The 21,485-nt window shown below is 45.5% G+C and overlaps 6 protein-coding genes across 7 annotated transcripts; 3 read left to right on the top strand and 3 right to left on the bottom strand.

Annotated features, from left to right (window-relative positions):
* Positions 1-1,841: 1,841 nt before the first annotated feature.
* GL218_02345 (putative ell-associated factor protein) lies at positions 1,842-2,966 on the top strand (the record flags this gene model as incomplete). The annotated part of the gene is made up of 2 exons (XM_033578856.1): positions 1,842-1,956; positions 2,014-2,966. 2 exons carry the CDS (start codon positions 1,842-1,844, stop codon positions 2,964-2,966), a joined length of 1,068 nt encoding a protein of 355 aa, XP_033437906.1.
* Positions 2,967-3,595: 629 nt separating this feature from the next.
* GL218_02346 (uncharacterized protein) lies at positions 3,596-4,731 on the bottom strand (the record flags this gene model as incomplete). Its single annotated transcript, XM_033578857.1, has 2 exons — positions 3,596-4,421; positions 4,493-4,731. 2 exons carry the CDS (start codon positions 4,729-4,731, stop codon positions 3,596-3,598), a joined length of 1,065 nt encoding a protein of 354 aa, XP_033437909.1.
* Positions 4,732-6,220: 1,489 nt separating this feature from the next.
* GL218_02347 (putative zinc finger protein 2 protein) lies at positions 6,221-8,215 on the bottom strand (the record flags this gene model as incomplete). Its single annotated transcript, XM_033578858.1, has 1 exon — positions 6,221-8,215. One exon carries the CDS (start codon positions 8,213-8,215, stop codon positions 6,221-6,223), a length of 1,995 nt encoding a protein of 664 aa, XP_033437908.1.
* A 6,101-nt stretch (positions 8,216-14,316) lies between these two features.
* GL218_02348 (putative cryptochrome DASH, mitochondrial) lies at positions 14,317-16,398 on the top strand (the record flags this gene model as incomplete). 2 transcript variants are annotated; one of them, XM_033578860.1, is made up of 2 exons in its annotated part: positions 14,317-14,822; positions 14,880-16,398. In XM_033578860.1, 2 exons carry the CDS (start codon positions 14,317-14,319, stop codon positions 16,396-16,398), a joined length of 2,025 nt encoding a protein of 674 aa, XP_033438020.1. The 2 variants fall into 2 exon arrangements, with proteins under 2 accessions (XP_033438020.1, XP_033438019.1); XM_033578859.1 differs by lacking the exon at positions 14,317-14,822 and having other exon boundaries at positions 15,616-16,398.
* Positions 16,399-16,898: 500 nt separating this feature from the next.
* Positions 16,899-17,879, bottom strand: GL218_02349 (uncharacterized protein; the record flags this gene model as incomplete). The annotated part of the gene is made up of 1 exon (XM_033578861.1): positions 16,899-17,879. One exon carries the CDS (start codon positions 17,877-17,879, stop codon positions 16,899-16,901), a length of 981 nt encoding a protein of 326 aa, XP_033438018.1.
* An 802-nt stretch (positions 17,880-18,681) lies between these two features.
* GL218_02350 (Bifunctional lycopene cyclase/phytoene synthase) lies at positions 18,682-20,598 on the top strand (the record flags this gene model as incomplete). The annotated part of the gene is made up of 3 exons (XM_033578862.1): positions 18,682-18,704; positions 18,778-19,704; positions 19,770-20,598. 3 exons carry the CDS (start codon positions 18,682-18,684, stop codon positions 20,596-20,598), a joined length of 1,779 nt encoding a protein of 592 aa, XP_033438072.1.
* Positions 20,599-21,485: the final 887 nt, after the last annotated feature.

Consider the following 21,485-nt stretch of genomic DNA (forward strand, 5'->3'; position numbering starts at 1 on the left):
ACTAGTTGAGCAAGGTGTTAATTACACAAGAGATATCCCCCATCATACCATGAGCTTAGAATACTAACCTAGACAGTTTTCTATATATCTATTGTAGAAGTCTTCATCTCTATTCTCATGTTATTTCGGTTGCTCCTCTCCGCTGTTTAGATGTGAGGGATAGTTACGGTTGAAAAAAACAGGAACAAGCCCAGTTATTCTCCAATGTCTTCTTCAAATCTCCCTTAATATTTCCCGTTTTAAAGGTACAGGATTTTTATTGAATACTAAGCTACGAAATATACTTACGTATCATTTATTGCTAACTCTTTGTTAATAGATATTGTAAAGGTACTTAAACCCCTTCAACTTTCTTAAGGAAGGTATAGATGTATGTTCCAGTATATTATTTCTATCTCTACATGCATACACTACGTAGAGCTAACACATATGGAAATATCATCTCTCAAAGAACCTTCAAACTACCGCAATATTCTATTTTCGTGACAGTTGTAACGGTAGTAGCTGCCGTGTCAACAGACGATTTCGTAACCCCTTAGGAACCGCAATTGTGGCCATAGTAATGAAACTCTTTGAGCAATTACTTAAATCCTTCGTATCTACGCACCAAAGTGCAGTCTTCCTCTCCTTCAATAACTCGGAGTTATCACAATTATCAGAAACCAAATTATACATTAAGATCAACAATCTTACAAGCATTCGGGTATATCGTATCACCGCATACTACTAAACATGACATTTTACTTATATGCATCATTACGGAGAATTATACGACCAGGTATCTTACAGGTCATCAATAACAATATGTTAGAGTTGGAGTTTCATTTTTATTTTGACGCACCTTCTCTATCTCCTTCTCAATATACTTCTCAACAGGCGCTTATCACTCAATGAATACCACAGATTTCCAGAATTTTAGATGGAATCTTTTAAGGCTATAAATGATGCTAGTCCTGAGACGGAGAAAACAAAGAAAAAACGACCAGGGCTGAGGCTTTAGAGAAGGCGCATAGGATGCCTCCCCGACGCGACGACAGAGAATCAACTTTATTTAGACTTTTTATGAGCCTAAACCTTTTGTACAAGTACTTGATTCATATCGAAGAGAAACTAAAGTGCAAAATTCACCTTCTCGAAGCTGGGCAAAACTTGACTAGAAGTTTATACTAACCTTCCCTAGTTACCACCGACTGCTATCTCCCAGACAGGTTCATGCTTCGACGGAACTGTGTCTCCGCGCTTACGTTACTATCCCAGTATACATACGAAAGCATTGTGTTGAACGTATTACCTGCATATAATTAAGCGATCCCCATTAAACAACTGGAATATTAGACGTTAGCTAGAACGATAGAATATTCGGGAATTAGCTACATGCTCTTTGATACATGTAAATATATAATTCGTATTGAGTTATGTAAGTGAATCTGGGTAGGTATTTAAAGTACCTAACCTACCTAGGTATTTAGTTCGACAGGGCGGGAAAAGCGGGCCAGGGTCTAACCTACGCTAGGTACTACATACGCTAGCGTGATTAGCGTGATTAGCATAACTAGCGTAACTAGCGTAACTAGCGCGCCCTACCTGCAGGTGTTTCTTCAGCTCTCCCGCCTCGTTGGTTACATGTTCCTTTTTACTCTACCAATCTCCACGCTACACATCAATAAGACACACTTTTACACCTTCTACACACTTAAACAACGAACTCATTTACTCTTACTCTTACTGTTCTGTTGACTATTTTACTTCCACTTCGCCTTCACGATAATTGAGCCTTTTATTTATTTATTTATCCGATCGTCTATTAACATCTAAAAGGTAGCGCTAGAATTCCCGCGACCATGGCGTCCCTCGCCGCGGGGATAGTCGATCCCACAAAAGCCGGCAAATACCCAGTTGTTTTGAGCGATGCCTTGCTCGGCAAAGACCCAAAGGAGGTTTTCACTGGTGTGAGATGTAAGTTGCCCATTCACTCTAGTTAATAAACGACAGCTAACGAATAGCCCACTACAGATAATCATAAGCCGTCATTATCGTCATCTACTGCACCCGCCCAGGCACGAATAAAACCGACATCCGCATCTTCTTCTAAGAAGGGCGCTTCTACATACGACCTCGCCTTCCAGGATGACGGCGGCCGCTACCAATACAAAGGAACACGCGGTGTCGAAGACAGCCAATATGTGCTGATCTTTGACCCCGCCCGCGAGGTCTTTGTCTTGCACAAGGTAGACTCTATGTTCAATATGAACTTGGTAAAGACGCCATCAAACGACGATCCCGAGAGCTTACGACAAGACTTTCCTCACTTGGATGCTCATAGTGCTGCTAGCAGCGCCAAGGCCACAGGACCAACGAGGCAACCTGCAAAGGGAAGGAAAGAAGAGAAAAAGACAGCGGCTAAGCCACGGAAGCCGGCATCAAAGCCAAAAGCAGAAGATAAACCGGTTCTAGCGATGCCCGAGAAGAAGTCACCTCCGAAGCCCATAGCAGCTAGCAAGCCGCGCCGCACCTCAGACGATTCGGAAGAAGAGAGCTCGGACGACGACCTCGGTCTTACAATAGAGAATCCAGGTGGCGAGGCGCCGAGAGTCAATCAACACTACTCTCCCAACCTCTTTGGAATTCGCCGTTTCTCCGATTTGATGAATGAGGGTGAAGACGAAAAGAACAACGAGGAGCACGACGATGCTGACGGCGAGGAAGACGACGACGAGCCTATTGAGCACTTCGTCTTACCTAGCCCGATCAACCAGCAGATGCAACAAACTAGCAACCCCCATAAACATCCGCAAGCCAACGAGGAAGACGATGAAGATGAGGACGAGGAGATGGAGGATGTACAGCAAGAACAGCCTGCTGACGCTGAGGAAGCTGTCCTAGATGAGTCGGATCTCGAGGCTGCGCTGCTAGCCGAACTGGGCGAAGAGGATCAGCAAGAAAGCGACGTGAGCGAGGAGGAATAAAAGAAGATATGATTTTGTTTTTCTTTCTTCGTTATTGATTTCAAGGATGCCCACTTGAGGCGATATCTTTATCTGATCTTCCGGGGATATAATTAAGCGGCGTCTGGTGCTTTGGATACCACATGAACGGGGCGGATGGAATATCGGAATCAAATACATGACGGATAGAGATCTCTCGGCAGATGCGGTGACCTGCTCTTGATTTACTTATTTTTTATCATCGAATGTTTTAATGATTATTTATTAGTCACAGAGTGTCCTAGGATCTTCAGAGGCGAAAACATGACACTATTCTTTAACGAGATTAGCTGAGATTAAAGTAGACTTTGGCATGGGTAATGACTTGATGCTCTATTTAACCAAAGACATTATAAACGGGTATTCCTGTATACTTATATTTGTCAAGGGGAAAAAACTCCTTTGATAGGTAGAGCTTGATTTAGAAGATAGATATACAGACGTATAGTACGTATAGTATACGATTAGACAGTTCATGTTCATCACTAAAACTTTATACATCATATGTCTTCAATACATATATATATATATATAGTTATATATATTTCTACTATCAACAAATATATACCCACACGTATCCTTCATCCCCTATGCCACCTATCTATCTACTCTTACGAAGCCCCCGAGAAGGCTAATTCCTCGTTTCCAACAACCGGGTTTAGCACATTAACATTAGTTCCCGCTAGGGTTCCATCACCGCCCTGTACTACAGCCGAGAAGGAATCGGCCATAAGTTGTACGCCGCTTACGAAGTCCTGCTCGTCAAACTCGCAGTGCCCGCCATTTGGTGAGTTATCTACCGTCTGTAGGGCCCCGACGGCTGCTGCGTCCAGGCCTTGCGATGTGGCGATCTGCTCGTAGGCTTTGATGGCTGCCGGGATCGCGGGTTGGAGGAGCGTTAATTCTTGCTGCGTGCTCTGGAAATGCACACGCGTCTCTGCTAACGCAGCAGCATCCGCATCCGCTACATCGACTTGCGGTTCTAATCCGCCGCAGTTAAGTAAGACTTGGGACTCCTTTCCGGCACCGGCAAACTGCGACATATGCCCCGGCATCAAGAACCCGCTCAGCAACAACGAGCCACCAGACACTCCCGTAAAGCTCACTCGGCTGGAGTTAAATGCTAGGACCTGGGGCATGATATCCGCAACCAGGTCTGCGACGGCCTGGGCGTGGGCCACACCGTCGGTGCGGTCGAGTCCGGAACCGCCACCCCAGAATAGGTTTGGGTCTGGTGCTAGGACGGCGACTCCCGCGAGACCGTCCTGTACAGCTTGATTCGGGAAATCGAAGAATGATTGTCCGCCGTCACCGTGTAGAAGGACGTTTAGACCTAGGTCACCGGCTGCGCCCGCCGTCTGGGCCCCGCCGTCGACACCGGAGTCTGCTGTAAATTGGTCGGCGGGTGCGGAGACTTTGAAGCGGAGAGGGAGGCCGCTAAGGAGCGTTAGTATTTGCCGTACATATAAACCTGGGTATGTTGGTTATAAATATAGAAGTAAACGTACTTTACGTTAGCCGTCATATCCAAGATAGTGCTTCCATCCGTCGCCGTCGAGACGCCCTGCGGTATCTGCTGCGCCTGCTGAAAAGCCGTAGCTTGCTTCTGCGTTTGTCCTCCGCCTCTAGTCGCCCCCTGATTATTCCTGTTCCTACCACCCCTATTTCCTCTGTTCTGCGGTGCCGCATCGACGAGGGAGAAAGCCCCGAGGGCAAACAGTAGCGACAAAGAGCGAATGGTCAACATCCTGACTACGTAACTTAGATTAAGGGGAAAATATTACGAGCAATGAACTAGCGAGAAAAAAAGAAGAAGAAGAAGAGACAGGCGGATCCGGGCCTGGGGAAAGAAATGAGATACGTGTGGTTATCGAAATAAGGCTCGTCAAGAGCTTAGAAGTGAAAGGAGTGTAAAAGGAAGAGAGAGAAACAGAACCTCATTCACGTTTCATAGATTTCGAGAGAGTGTAGTTAGTCTTATGAGTAAAGCAAGTCTTCAAATTACTCTCCTCCTACCCAGGATTACGGAGATCAAACATCTTTCACAATCCACAACAAATCGCATCCAGACCTAGCCTTGCGCATTCCAAGCAATCTAGAAGGGTGCCAAGAAGGGGGCCGATGATCGAAATTGGCGTTTATCGCACTGAGGTATCAGTTCCGACGATAATTATTTACTTGCAGGCTGCGCTGGTAGGATAATGGATACTTTTGACACCGTATTGGGAGGCAGTTGAGCTTCTCCGTGTTTCGCGGCAAGGGTTGCGACCGTTCTGAGGGCGCCGGCATCCCTGTTCTAACCCCACAATCTCCGGGAGGTATCGTCACATCCTGGAGTTTGAGCTCTTGTCTGAAGCTTAGCTTTTGCTTGGCAATGTCTATCAAAAAGAGTTCTTTTTGGCTAGGTACCTATTCCTAGGAGCGTTAATACGGGTTAAAACAAGTTAGAACCTATCTACAGAAAGCTCTAAAGTACCAGGTATATATACCTAGGTATATATATATAGAAATTGGTGTTATCCTAGAAGACCTGAAATAGTTATTTAGGTGTTAATTATTTACTAGTTATCATCAATATTGGACATCTTCGTGATGTTTTCAATAAGCAAATAGTTGCAACATCGTCAAGAATAAGCTAGAAAACAGGATGACATCGGAATCAACATTAATCAATGGCGGAACTGACAAGCATAGAAATGATATGCATCGCAAGCTGCTCGAGAGCTTTCAATCGTTTTGCCCTCGGCCAAAATGGCCATATTCATTGGGAGCTAAGCTCATACCGTATATGAAATATACACTCTCTGAGAGAAATCCTTTGCGCCCTGCTTTGTTACAATGACCAACCCAAAGTGAGGTCCCGACTTCGCTTGTTCCCATATGCCCTAAATATATTACCAAATGTATACCCAATATATGCAAACGAGCGTATTGAAATCCAAGTTGATGAATCTAAATTTTTTTTTTTGGCCGTGGATTGGAAGTCTTCAGATCTTATACTATATAGAGTGGTAATAGTATGTGTAGGTCCCGAGGGGGCGTGGTTTATAATTAAGAAGCCGGATGATTCGCCCTTAAACCGCGCCAAGCCACACTGACTCCGTATAGACTTTACTGATTGATATTGTGGAACCAATTGTAGTGCTATGATACACGTCTGGGAGGTGGACGTATAGTGATGCGTGTTTGTTATTATTGCTAATACGCGCTTGATAGCTGTGCATAGTTGTCAACTATCATACCATCGACTCATCCATTGCCTCTAGATCGTTAGGCATCGCCCCGTGTTTTTTTATCATGTGTCGTCTCCAATTGTCTTTTCTCGGGAAAGCTTTTCTTCCTTTGAAGTATGCACATGTTGGTTCTGTACAGTGATAGGCTTTCGACTTGACATGCTTATCGTTGATATGTCGATCAAGGTGTGTCTTTGTACCGAACTTCTTATCACATCCTTCGTAAGGGCACTCGTGTTTACGGTCGTGATAACGTTTATGGTGGTTAAGTTTATGGACCTGATCAAAATACCGACCACACTCTTCGCAGATATGACCGGATGATTGGGGAGAAGGAATTTTGGATACCTCCGGCGACAAGCTCGACTCTGGTTCCATCTTGACATGTTCATTTGTGTTGGGATACGGTGATGGGGATACCGTAAGCCGGGTATCCGGCGTCCTTCCCATGGAGGGATCCGTAGAGCTCTGCCCTGGTGTAGTACTGTAGTCGTACGAATCACCAGATAGGCGAGGTTCGTCATCACTAGGGATATCCAGGAAGCTCTCTACATCGATGTCCTCTTGAGAACCATGAAAAAAGTTTTCCGAGTTTTCTTGCGCCGCCTGGTCTGTGACGATGGCAGGAGGTGAGGTAGGGAAGGTCGGAGGAGACGCCGAGTTCTCCATTTGGTAATGAGTATAAGCAGCTTTCTCGGCAGCGTTAGAGGGTTGCATGATGGACATCGGCGACACGAAGGATTCTGGCTGAAGAGAAGGAGAGTGTGAGCTGTGGAAGATAGAGGGTCTATGAGTAGCATCAAGTGTCTCGTCCAGTTCCATAGGCTCCGGGATGGCCGGGCTCATAAGTCGTTCTTGGGGCCGGGTCTCGGATTGTGGCTGAGTTGAGTGAGGTAACCGATCGGTGGAGTCCGGACTTCTGAGAGCAGCTGAAGGTAGCTCAGGATCCCTCTCTGTGGTTTCTCGTACCGTTGAGCTAGTCCGAAGAGGGTACACGTCGTACTGGGAATCTCCTTGTCTCTGTCTCTTGTGTTGCTGATCCTTTTCTGTGCAGTTTCTGTCTTGAGAAGCAATCGAGATACCTGCTTCTCCAGAAATTTCGGCAGGCTCTTCGAAAATTTGATTTACGGGAGGTTTTTCTTGAATGCTAGTTCCTTCCGCAGCTTCTAAACCAGATTCTGGTTTCATACTGACAGGACTAACAACTGGTGAAGTAGGAAAGTACTGTTGAGATGTCGAGTACTGGGGGCTTACGGTGCCATGAGCCGAGGAATGTGTAGAACGTTTCCTCTTAATGCTATTCCAGATTCGACTAGTTAAAGAGCCACTTCTTCTTCGATGTTCTCGAGAATCTCTCAGCTGAGCCTCGTAAAGCTCAGTCATCTGTCTAGACGGTGGTATCGGCTCTTGCTCAGGATTTGAGCCCATCGAGATCCTGGTGTCATAATAACTAGAATTGGCTGCTTCGTATCCCGTGACAGCATTGTTAGAAGGCAGATTGGCCCCAATGTTGTTGGTAGTTGGAAAAGCTGTCGGCTGAGGGGGCAGAGGAAAATCGATGCCCGGGGGTAGAGACGGCTGACCGAAATTTTGAGGTAGGTGATAAGAGTCATGACTACTAACAAATCTATCTCCATAAGCGGCAGGTTGTGTCTGTTGAAACTCAGAGCCGTCGCTGAAGCCTGGGTTGATTCTCTCAAAATCATCCTTCATAGAAGGGGGATGATCCGGTTGTGTGGCAGGGGTTTGTCTAGGCCGGAAACCCTGGAAAGGGAATAAGGTCCTGACTTGGGAGACTGTAGAGCTTCCAGCTGGAAAAGTCCCCGCTTCTCTCGCCTCTCTTAACTTCCGCCTGTACCGGAAGTAGAGAAAGCCCAGGACTATGAGTAACAGGCTGCCTCCGAAAGCACTGCCGATAACCGTTCCAGCAATTGCACCGGCGGACATGTGACTCCCCCGCGCCCTGAGCCCGGACCTGGGGTTCAGAATGGGCGCCATATTGAATTAGATGAGAGCCGGAGCTCTCAGTAGAGGGTGAATAGATTCTTGCAGTTTCTCAAGGTTATGCTCCAAGCATGAGATGATACCTAGCCTGTATGAGAGACTAACGGGTGCAAGCCAAGAGAAGTAGTTTAGTTTCCGCCGAGAAGGAATTAAGACTCGGGCCGTCAGTGGCGGGGAAAGGTTATGCGAGACCGAAATGGGCGGTTTTAGGTCAGGGTCTCTCGAGTTGAAAAGGTGGAGGATACGGTCTCCCTCTCTCTCTCGCGCGCGTATAATCAGCCGGTCAAGTCAGTGGGATAAGATTCGGCCAATACAGGCGGCCCAATAACAGTCTGACAAGTGCTGCGCAAGGCAGGGGCAAATGAATTATGCCGAAGGTGAATTGATGATGACCTAGGTCATATTTTTGATCATATTATGAGATGGATAAGAGGAGTTGACGTTGAAGAACCAGGATGTAATGATTTATCGGATTGATTCAGCCTCATCAAAAAAAAAAAAGTTGGAGGCGGAAGTGAACCCGGAGACGCCCTACAAATGCAGGCAGAGTTACATTGCGATTCCCTAAGAAACCTAAGAAACCTACAAAATCCTACGGATATCGATGGCTGGCGCTCGTGTATGTACAAGGGTATAAGTACAAGGGGTCCTTGCCAATTGGAGTCCTCAATTAGGACATAAAGTTACTTTGGGTTTCAACTAACTATTCTGTTATGATAAAATCTCCGAGACCCGAATAATCTAAGTTTCTCCTAGGAAATTCCCACGTTAAAATATCAAAAGGGTAAGCACAAGGTTAGTGCACTAACACAAAAGCGCTTACCAGTGCACGTGTGCATCAAAACTTGGGTTAGCAGGTTAGCTACTTTGGTACGCTACTGCGCCACAAGCTATAACCATTAGAGAGGAAAGGGGCTAATCGATAGGTACATGTACCCACGTAGTAGCCGTGGAAAGTATAGGTATCCAATTATTCTGTCAAGTACCTGACAGACGCTACTTTTTACTGTCGGAGACCTCTCGGTGAACGCGATAAATCGTGTTTTAATACATTAATCAACGCGTTACTTTGCATCAAACATCTACGGAAGAGCCGTAGCAGATCAGCCTCAATTGCAACACGCTTTGCATCATACGTTGTAACCCCAGATACGTCATCACAATGTCCTCTAGTCTAATGAATGTGTCTAATAGAAAAGTTGACCTAATATTTTTTTTCTTTTTTTTTTTTCCGTTTGGTTGTGATTTTTGTCTATGGGAGTTTTTGTGAACATGATCCAATCAGAACGCTACAAATCTCAACTCAACCTTCTTCCATTTTCTTTGGGACTGTCAGGTCATTCATAAGGTTCAATGCCGTACGTTAGCAGATGTTATAATTCACTCCCGAAACTAGGTAGGCATCTATCAATCTTAACTCGAGATAGGGATCATCCAAGCTCAAGGTTGACAATGACCTCGGACCTTGTAACGATATACTTAACCGGGCGCAAAGGATCCATGATATTGTTGGTCTCAGAATTGATAGCTCACTTGAGTCCTATCAAGACCCCAAGTATAGCCAATACTTACATTATGTTCGGTCAAAGGGCAACCTCGCCGTTGACGTTGGAGAACTCTTATCAATCGAGGCCAATTTATCCAGCAAGCCATCCGTCCCACTCAAGTTGAACAAGCAGGCAAGATATCCATGAGCCATGGTCCAAAACCATTCATCTTTTAAATGAGGCATCTAGCGGGGATCCGCCTACTGTGGTGATGGAGGGAGTTCCCGATCCTCTCTACCTAGAAGGCAACTTACATAGTACAACTATCTCACCGCTACAAGCTATCAGGGCGTCCTGGTTTCTAGTACATTTATCTACCTGAGGTATCTTTACCTCAAGATAATCTCCACGGAAATGTAAGTGCAATAGCCCAAAGAGCAGCCTTTGCGCTTTTTGTAGATTCATGTTTCGCACCGTAGGCATCGGAACTCGAACGTAACATGTATAACCCATATTCTCCAACGTACTATAGATAATAAATATAAATAGCAATTATAACACGTCCGTCAGGCATGCGCCTATTCATTGGAGGGCTTTGGAGCAAAAGACTACGGGCTCTGCCGCTGCAAGAATCGATCCATTCTACATGGGAGTATGGGAGCTGAAATGCTAGTAAACTGTTTGTGGTTTTGAGGCCGGTCAAAGCATCTTCAATTCAGCATCATTCTTGTATCAGCGCTGCAGTCGTAGGTGCTCGAAATGTACTTGGGTTAGGGACTTAGGTACCTCCAATGAAACCAACAGCATGCGACTTAGGATGTTAAGGGCACGCTGTGTAGCCTAGCCCGATATCACCCTACCCTACCTCGAGAGGAAGGTCTTTTCTATTTGGGTATATGCTCCATCCCGTAACGAAAAGCTATAGAGTACTACTGAATGGTCATTTTACACATCTTCTTAATAGCGGAGGGAATATCATTATTTCCCGCTGGTTCTCGTGTGTCGTGTGACGAGTCAGTTGCGTTACAGCATATACGGCTTTCTCGGAAATGCCAAACTTTCTATGGTTCGATTGTAGGACTTGGTGCTGGAGATTCTAGATCGTAAAAATCGACATACAAAGAATTGATGCATCAGACTGCAGGTTGCGTATAAGTTGACCGGGGCATGTCTAGACCCTTCGTAAGCATAGTCCTTGCTACCATGTTCGGGCTCTAGAATAATTCATAATTCATGCAAAGGCATTCATTTACAAAAGCAATATGAAAGTCTCAAGGAGTACCCGGCCGTTCCAGAAACGGGCTGCAGGAAAGCCTCATCCTAGAGTCTAGACTCAGGTTCGTAACAAGTTTTAACCCGACGATATTGGCATTGGGCATTACCGCCTCTATCCGGACCAACCTATTCCACACTTTGAATGAATAGATACCTGTAACCAACTTTTACGATGATGCTGGCGCATTAAACAAAAAGAGCTGGCACGATAGAATATATCGCGATAATACATAATACATAATACCCACCGGTGGTGAGCGGTATGGACTAGGATATCATGCCACTAATGATCTATTTATTATACTCCTTGTTGCACAGCAATTCTTATCATTAGTTGATTAAGTGACTCAGGTACTATTCCGGAAGGTCAGCGTACCACATAGCATTCGAACTATGGACGTTCCGTACAAGACCTAGTGCGGCTAACTTGGACTGAAACCGCATACTTCGTGACACTACACGGGACGTCGTAGAAGTGACTATATCAAAGGTTAAAGAATAATAATATGAGTGACAGAATAGCAATGATAACACAATAAATATGTAGGCGCAAGGATCGTACAGCTTGACGCTAGAGATAATGCATCACTGACGAATTTGATGTCAGCTACACAGCAGTCCCTGCTGGTGCTTGCATATATCAGAAAATTGCCGTATACACAACAGCCTGTTGGCACACACCGTCTATTCTTGACAGCCAAGCAAGACGACGCGATGCGGATCTGGAGAGCTCTTGACCTCGATCGAGGTTCTACAACCGGGAGTGGATGAAGGGGCTAGTGTTGAATCGTCTACAGGCTACAGGACTAAGACTTTCCGCCACGAAGGTCGATCCTCAGCCGAGATAGCAATGATTAATTACACCGTTTAATCTGCTTACTAAGTTTCGTATGATCTATAATAAATCAAGTCGATAGCAAGTAGCCCCTTACTTCTTTCTTTTAGTCCAATCGTCTGATGATATAATAGGTTATGTACTTAATGATATTAATTATTTACACTCATACGAAGAAAAGGATCTTCCGTCATTTATGAGTTTTATACAAGCTTTGATAAAAATGCCCAAATATAAGTCAGTAGCCTCCTAAAGAAACATAGTTATATGTGAGTTCCGTTAACTATTATATAATTCTATAGACATGAAGAACACTGCGTGACAGGTAGAATGTGATATGCCTCATTTGGGTATGCATCTCGTCGAACCATTGTCCAATCCGAGATTGTATTTTTTTTATAGGTATTTGTATGTTTTATGCCTGGCCAGGATCTTATACCATCATACCTACCCGTATGCTAGATAGAAGGTAATGTCTAAGTTAATAGGTATTGCATGTTCTGAATAATCGTGCACCTAGCTTGAACAAGGTACCTAAGGTATTAAGTTAGCTATTCTTTCTGCAAGGTGACTGCGTGGCAACCATTACAAGAGGCGGCTACCAATTTACTTAAGCTTTAGCCATAAGAAAGTCAAGTTCTAAATTAAGGTGAGTTAATAATGTACCTACATGTGTAGTTGACCTTAAGCCGGTCTAATAAGCCGCGGGGACGGGCTTAGACAGGGGGTATGAACATGTGGTTCCTACCTTGTAGTAGACGGATTGTCTAGACTGTGGCGTTTAGAAACATTTTATTTCCCATGTAAATCTGGTAAATTTCCGGTGCTTTACGCCTCTATGGATATCACGCCTTTTCTAAACGAAAACATCGATGTTTCAAATCACAGGATTATTTTACTGTCTTTGTTATGTTTTCAAATCGATGTACCTAATGCTTGCTTACCTGATAGTGACATAACAGTGACATAGTAGTAACATTCAATCATCATACAATGTTCTTACATAGTACCGTCCAGGTGGTATTATGCATTAGTAACATTACATACATGTATACATACCTGTGTATGTAGGTACCTAATGCTTAATGTAGGTACCTTATATGTATGTACCTTACATAGGCCTAGGCCAGAGTAGATCGCTCTTCCCGACAGAAACTGCCAACTGTACTAGCCAATGCGATCGAAGAAGAATGTGCTCCGCAATGTACGTAAGCGTTCTAGTGGTCCCGAAGCAGCTACCCCTGGCTGCCCTGGGCTCTAAAGTCCCCCAAAATCTTATTTTACGGGTTCCCGATCTCTAACCCCCGGACACAATTCTGAGCATCATGGCAACCAGCGCGTGCACTCTTTCCAATCCCGATTCTGAACGCACCAAAGACCGTGGCCAGATCTGCACACCAGCAGACGCACCCGGCAAGATGGATTTACTCGTAATAATCAAATGCTATCTTCTTCCTCGGTATGACCTCCGCCTCCAGTTGAGTTGTCGATCCTCATCCGTGTTTGCTTTGCCGGGCTCTTCTCCCCAGGGGACTAGGTCCAGGGTCATATGTCTAGACCTTGAGGAGGCCTATCACTTGTCGGCCTCAGATATTCCTATTCTGTAGCTGGATCATATCACGGTTATGGTCTTATTTTTGACCGGAAGTCTGCGTTGCCACAGGGTCTAAGGAGAGTCTCACTTTACCTTGTGCTTCTTTGTGTTTTCTCTTTGCCTTTTAGTCCACAATATTCGTATACAATCATATACGAATCGGAATTATAGTCTGGATCTTGCTCACGGGAATGCCCGATTCGGTTGAGTTACATCCAGCATCGTAGGATAGTCTCGTCTCGACTGACCTGGCCTTCGAGACGGAATTCCTAGTGACTATCTGCTTTTCTCGGATATATAATTTCCATGGACAACCCACTGCGTTAGTGAACCACTTCCATACGTTAGCGCCTCTTTAGAACTTAAGGGCATAACTCCCTGATCTGGAGACGCATTTACCATTTTTAGAAAAGCCAGTTTGTCTCTAGCTCGACTCTAGATACCGTTATCCTGGTTGGTCCCATCGGGAGTGGTGGGTCAGCCTTGTTGTGTTGTACATCGGGCCTAAGCAGCGAGAGTACGAATATCTGAATCACCTTTAGCCGCCTTGATCTTGAATTCGATCCTAAATTCGATCCTTGAGGTCTAGATTCGCCTTCGTCATCACTCGCCTGTTCATATTACGTTTCCGGCAGCAGTTCTAACGTGGAGAGCATAGGGACGAACAAACTATCAAAGACGTCAACTGTATCTATCTGCAGGTCGTATTTCACCAAAGCTTGGCCAGCTCCACTAGAGCTCCGGTCCGTGGAAGAGATAACTGCTTTCAAAAACCGTCTGCTACTGTGTCTCGCCGATTCTCGCGGCAGTTACTCCCACCCTATCGAACCAGAGATTTGTATCTAAAGCTCAACTTTGGTAATCTGTCTGGCCCCAATCTTACATACTCACTGATTAGGTCGCCATGTCGGCAAATAATGTCCTTGTCTACATTGTACGTCACGACTTGCGTGTCTCTGACAATCCCATCCTGCATCATCTCTCTTCCACAATCGGCCATGGGTTTACGCATCTCCTGCCTCTCTTTGTCTTACTACCTCACCAACTTGAGGTTTCCGGATTTCTGAAGGATGACGAAAAATCCCCTTTTCCCGAAGCTAAAAGCGAGGTTGGACGCTATTGGAGATGTGGGCCATATAGGGCTGCGTTTATTGCCCAATCTATTTGGAACCTGAAAGACAACTTAGAGAAACTAGGAAGCGACTTGACGACTAGGATAGGGACGTACGATGGTGTATTAAAGACACTCATTGACGGCTTGCGACTGAAGGGGCTTAATGTCGGAGGAGTGTGGGCGATAGGGGAAGAAGGCTATGAAGAGAAACGAGATGAGAAGCTTATATCAGAGGTTTGCTCGAGTCTTGGTATAGATTTTCGAACATGGGTAGATGAAAAGTACTTCATCGATGAGTGAGTCATGATTATAGCCTCGAGGCGGACTTTACTGACGAATCCTCATTCACCTAGTCGAGATTTAAAACTCGACAAAGATGATCTCCCAGACGTATTCACGACTTATAGGAAAATGATGGAGCCATTGCGAGAGAAACCCAGGGCGACTTTGTCTACCCCCCTGAAAGATACATTGCCCAAGTCCGTTGAAAAGTCATTAATTCCAAGGCAGGAATCGCCTTTCGAGATCCCGTCTTCATACGATGAATTCGAAGAAGCACTCTTAAGACCTGTTAGGGGAGCCCTATCCGGCTCTCCGCCCTTCCCTGAAGGAGCTAAGTCGGCTCATCCTTTCCGCGGTGGAGAAGATAGTGCTCATAGTAGATTGGATCATCTGATCCAATCGGGAAGTGCCTCCTTGTATAAGACCTCGCGTAATGGACTATTAGGAAGCGATTTCAGCACGAAACTGTCTGCCTATCTCGCACAGGGATGTATCACCGCTCGTCAGGTACATGCTCAACTTGTGGCATACGAAGATGGAAAAGACAAGTCACTCGCCGAATCTCAGGGGTACGGTGATGGAGAAAACGAAGGGACAAAAGCGATACGGTTTGAATTGTTGTGGCGTGACTATATGAGGCTCTGCACTAGGAAGTTTAAGGAGAAACTCTTTCTCCGATCTGGATTCAGAAATGATCGCGCTAACAAATGGAAGTCGGCTAAGAAGGAGGATATAGCTGACGGGCAACAACAGTCGGCAGACGAAATTTCTAAGATAGTGCAGAGAATATTCGACGGAACAACCGGGATGGGATTGATCGATGCTTCTCAAAGAGAGCTGTTACACACAGGATATACGTCGAACCGCGCCCGCCAGAACGTCGCGAGTTTCCTTGCTAAACACCTCTGTATCGATTGGCGTTATGGTGCTGAATGGTATGAAATGCTATTGGTCGATTATGACGTTTCATCGAACTGGGCAAACTGGCAGTACGTTGCCGGGGTGGGAAACGACCCACGAGGAGAAGCACGGATCTTTAACCCCGTAAAACAAGCTTTCGATTATGACAAGGATGGGGAATACGTACGCTGCTGGGTACCCGAGGTGCGGAAGCTTGAGAAACTAGAAAATGTCTTTCAGGCCTGGACGACACCAAAAGAGGATTGGGATCGATTTGGCTTGAAAGGTCTCACTATGGCCGAGGACCCGGTGAAGAAGATTGACTTTTCCGTGGAAGGAAAGCCTAAAAGTTCCAAACGACCATTCATCCGGCGACGCGGCCGTGGTCGTGGGGGAAGCAACCACACTACACAGTCTCTTGCGACTGAACAATCGCCAAACGACACGAAGGACAACGAAAGCTTCAATAAGAATGAGAAATCAGATAATAGGCCACCCAACAATCCCGCCCAGCCAAACATATCCGAAAGTCACCGTGGTGGTTTTCGAGGCGGGCGAGGATATGGTGGAGGATACCGAGGTCGTGGCTTTCGCGGATCGAGAGGAGGGTACCGGGGTCGAGGTTCGTCAAACTATGGTCAACCACCACCGCCAATGCAGCAATTAACTTCGACCGATCAAGCGCAATAGAATTCCTTGTATCGTGCGACGAGCTATTGCTATTACTACCCGCCGTCTGTGGATTTCCCTTTCTGGGATACTGTACTATTCTACGAAGCTGATATCAGCTAAATTCATCACCACAACGCATTTCTACGACCGCTGTGCTCCTAGCTTCGATACACTGACGAGGTGCGGGTTATCAAATATATATATTTATATATATATATTTAATAGGTCCGACAAAACTTCTCACTAGTTTCTCTCATTTTGTGATTCAAGAAAAAGCTGTAAATGGGAACGATGGAGATATGTTAGGAACGTGCCTCCAGTTGATGTAACTATGTTCTATGATAGATATTTCTTAAGATAGTGAAAAACAGCTTTATGCTTTGGTATCGTCTTTCATTTACCCCTTGTGCCAAAACGCCCGTGAATGCTGGATGAGGCTATCGTCTCCTTACTGCCTTCGGGAAAGCCCTCTCAAAGGCTATGTCAACTTGCCTAGTGTACTACTATAACATACCGTCCTAGAATTCTTCAACAAGCGGGTTTAGCTTGACGCCCTTGGGCACAACAGCCAGAGCCTTGGCTTCAACGCAGATCTTCCCATGAAGTGTCTCCAGTGTACCTTCGACCCACATCTTACGATCGCTCTTAGACGGGTCCTCTCCCTCACGGATCATTGGTCGTGTGCGAATAATATAGAAACTGGAAGTCAATGTAGGCGCACGGTATTGGAGCTCGAGACGGGCAGTAACCCCCGTGCGCGCAGGAAACAGCAGTACTGCGCACCGAACTAAGCTCTCATCCAGCAATGTCGCTAGCGCCCCACCATGCACGACCCCCGGCCAACCCGCCGTCGCAGTGCCGAGGTACACCACGCTGATGACCTCGTTAGTCTTCGTATTTCGGAACACGCGCTGGAAAGGTATGCCATGGGAACCGCCTAGAGGTCCGGAAGTCAGGCGCGATTGTACCATGTTCGTGGATTGCGCGCCCGAGTACGCATCCCAGGATTTCCAGGTCGGGTCGGAGGATAATGCGCGCACGAGCGGGAGCGCGGAGCCTTCGTCCCGGATCTTGGAGACGTGGTATTGGTCCTGAGGAGAGCCGTGGGGGAAGGGCGCGGGAGGAGCTAGGGACAGGCGGATTAGGGTGCCGAGGGATAGGCCGATAAGTAGGAAAATGGCGGAGTAGTAGATACCTCGGCGGCGGCGGCGGCGGAGAGGTTTAGGGGTGGAGAGCGCGGGGTGTTCGGGCAGGATTGGGGTCGTAGCGGTGGCTGCGGCGATGGTAATAGGGTCTTGACTCTTTGGAGGTTCGGCAAGACGTCGTTGTGAAATAGTGAAGGATCTGGAATTAAGTCGGGGGAGGAATCGCGATGGTGTATCGGTACGGTAGAGTCGTATCGCGGGATGAGGGACTTGGACAAGCCTCGGATAGACGAGCCTTGCCGACGCTGCAGCCCGTAGGCAGAGCTGCGCGGTTCGGGGACTACCGACCAACATTATTAGGTAACCTAGTTCATGTGTTTGCTCCGGTACTGATTTCTTAATGTTGAAGAAGTTAATTATACGGTGTTGTAGTTCTGATTGAGGCTCTTAGGGCGTTAGGGCGTAGAGGCGTAGGGGTGAGACAGATCTTGGTTGAATGTAACCATGTAACCATGTAACCATAACCAGCTTAAGCCGAGTTGTGAGATTGATTGGTTCGATTGGATTATTACTTAATATTACCTAGGTTGACACAAAAATTATTGGGATTGGGAAGTGACCCCCACTAAGATCTTGCATTATTTAGCGCCATCTCGGGAGCCCAGTTCTGCCCAACTGCTCAGCTAGTAAGCATTATTTGTAAGCCATGAGCCAACATCTAACTAAGGCAGGCACCTCCCACTAGTACTCCTAGCGATCGTAGGAATTTTATCATTTTACAACTATCATCCCTTAATACTACAAGCCACACTAATACGCAGCATATCGAAAAAGTACACTAACCAATCCCAAGTCTATGATATCATCAAATAGTTATATGTTGACAAACCAACAATGTCGAATCAACTGCTCATAATGGCTGTAACATGCGATATAAATTCGGAAGTCCGAAGTAAAAATGGATCATCTCAATTTTACCTCTGACTGCTTGAAGAAGCTATTTCTATTAAGAGCCCACCATATCGGTTGCGCCAAACTCATCCTTTGCAGATTTCATAAGTAAAACTTTATAATCGTTACGATACGTTATGTTGTCGACTGCAATATTAGTTGTATATACGCGTTGACAAACTTACCGTAAGGCCTGGCACTCGCTATGGCCTACGATTACGCCCTCGTGTAAGTAACCACAGGAAATACTTACAAACGAGCATCTCTCTTCACGAGAACATTGAACTAATTCACCGAGCAGACATCTCAAGTACACCATACCCCCGGCTTGTCTTCTTACTTTCATTTTGAAGCCGCTTCTTACAAAGCTTGACTTGTATAAAACATTTACGTTGATACTAGTTGCTTTCTTTGCGACACTCCCCTGGGATTCGTATCTAATACGTAATGGCATTTGGACTTACCCCCCTGATGCGATAGCCGGGCCGCGTCTCTTCAAGATCCCAGCCGAGGAATTATTTTTCTTCGTTATACAGACTTATATCACGTCGATGCTATACATCTTGCTCAGCAAGTCTGTTCTCCACGCTCAATTCCTTACGAATAAGGATGATTCTTCACTCAAGTCCCGACGCATACGAATGACGGGCCAAATTCTCCTAATAGGATGTATCATCGTTGGCATCTCACTTGTCAAAAATGGAGGCCAGGGGACATATCTTGGCCTCATCTTAATATGGGCCTGTCCCGTTGCACTTCTTACATGGTCATTTTCAGGCTATTTCTTAATTAGACTACCTCCTACCTGTATTGTAGTTCCAATCGTCTTACCTACAGTGTACTTGTGGATTGTAGATGAGCTCGCTCTAGGACGCGGAACATGGGCTATTGAGTCTGGAACAAAGCTCGGCTGGTGCTTATGGGGGAGCTTAGAGCTGGAAGAAGCCGTGTTTTTCCTCTCTACCAATGTCTTAATTGTGTTTGGCCTAATCGCTTTCGATAGGGGACTGGCGGTTCTATACACTTTCCCGGAACTATTCCCTGTTGTGCCGTATATGCCTCCTCTGAGTCTCCTCGCCAAAGCTGTCCTGCTTGATCCTATAAAGTATGACATGGCACGGGTAAAAGGTATCAGAGAGGCTGTCCAGACACTACGGCGAAAGAGCAGGAGCTTCTACTTGGCTAGCTCGGTTTTCCCTGGACGTCTTCGCATTGATCTCATTCTTTTGTAAGTAAGCACTGCACCATATCTTGTCTTCCTATATTAATTGTTCCAAGATACTCCTTTTGTAGAGTAGCAGATGATCTGGTAGACGAAGCCCATGGGGAGAGCGAAGCCACACTATGGATTAAAAAGTTGACTAACTACCTTGACCACGTTTATGGTTCGGATAGTCAACCCCCATCTTCGATTGGTACTATTAATAATTTTGTGGGGGAAAACTTCCCGGAGTCAGCAAGGTCTGCATTGATATTATTACCAACAAAGCTTCTCCCAAGAAACCCATTTTATGAGCTCTTAGAAGGATTCAAAATGGACCTCTCCTTTGGTGGGACTAAAATTTGCCAACAAACTAGACAATTTCCCATCCAAGACGAAGAGGACCTCGAAGTTTATGCACACCGTGTCGCGAGTACTGTTGGAGAATTATGTCTGAGGCTCGTATTCCATCACAGTACCGCGAAACTTCCAAGCGACAAGGAATCTATTCTTGTACTTTCTGCTCGGACGATGGGACACGCATTGCAGTACGTCAATATTGCCCGCGATATCTTGGTGGACGCTGAAATTGGCCGGGTTTACCTGCCCTCAGATTGGCTCAAGCAAGAGGATTTGACAGCTCAGGATGTTATCAAAGACCCAACACAGCCAAAAGTAGAAATGCTCAGACAGAAGTTACTTGATTGGGCGTTTGAGGAGTATGAGCGATCACGAGATATCATGAACATGCTTCCCCACGACGTCCGCGGCCCTCTCATTGTAGCTGTTGAGAGCTACATGGAAATTGGCCGGGTTTTGCGAGAAAGAACTGGCGTCCCTTCAAAAACTCGTAAGGGGCGGGCAACGGTTCCTCGATCAAGGCGGATGTGGGTTGCATGGAAGAATCTTTCTACTATATGACCATTATTTCGGTTTATTTTTTTTTTATTTTTTTTATTTTTATTTTATTATTTTATTTTAGTTACATGTCTATTTAGTCTGCAATTGGTATGAGGAGCGATCTGTCATTTGGGTTGGGTAGCACTACGATAATGTGTACATGTAGAATAAAAGTGTAGATACATGCCATCCCCTCTTCTAGATTCTAACCTTTGATGAGGAAATATTATTTATTCTGATATAAGTAATAAATTACGAAAGTGGGATAATTCCTCGTGACGACTTCACAGGTTATTCGAAATTTTAAGTTATAATATACTTGTTAATTTATATCAAATATCAGCCGGACTCAACTAAGCTTCCATTCCATCTCACCGACTCGCGCCGAAACTCAAAACTTGGCATATAGGTATTAGATATGTTGTACGAAAATAAGGTAAAGACGGATTTATCGATTACGCTAGGAAATGTCTCTCTCTATCTAATGATGAATCATTATGTCGAATCCAACGCTTTTTATACATAAGCGACTCGGTGTAATTTTTTTTCTTAGCGCGGCCAGCATTCCCCTGGACGATGCGAACGATAATAATAACGTATTGAGATCGCGGGCTACGCTGCGCCTCTTTGACACGAGATTGCCGAGCGGATCGTCTGGATGCACCATCTGTCCCGGGATGTTGGGTTGGGTTATTATATCGAATCGCCAGTTGGAGTTTAGCTAGGAGACGACGTGTGATATTTTATTATATTTGTCTCAGAGGCACTGGGCAAGTGAATCGTTTACGTCTATATATTATTCTAATATCTTTGGGTACCTGATATTTGGCTTATTTCTGGTTACGGTTTATGGAATTTGTTGGCTCATCTTCCGAATCAACTTGGATACAGATACCGGTCTATCACTG

The sequence above is a fragment of the Daldinia childiae genome (genome assembly GCF_008694065.1).
Source record: "Daldinia childiae strain JS-1345 chromosome Unknown Scaffold2, whole genome shotgun sequence".
In the NCBI taxonomy this organism is placed as follows: Eukaryota; Fungi; Ascomycota; class Sordariomycetes; order Xylariales; family Hypoxylaceae; genus Daldinia; species Daldinia childiae.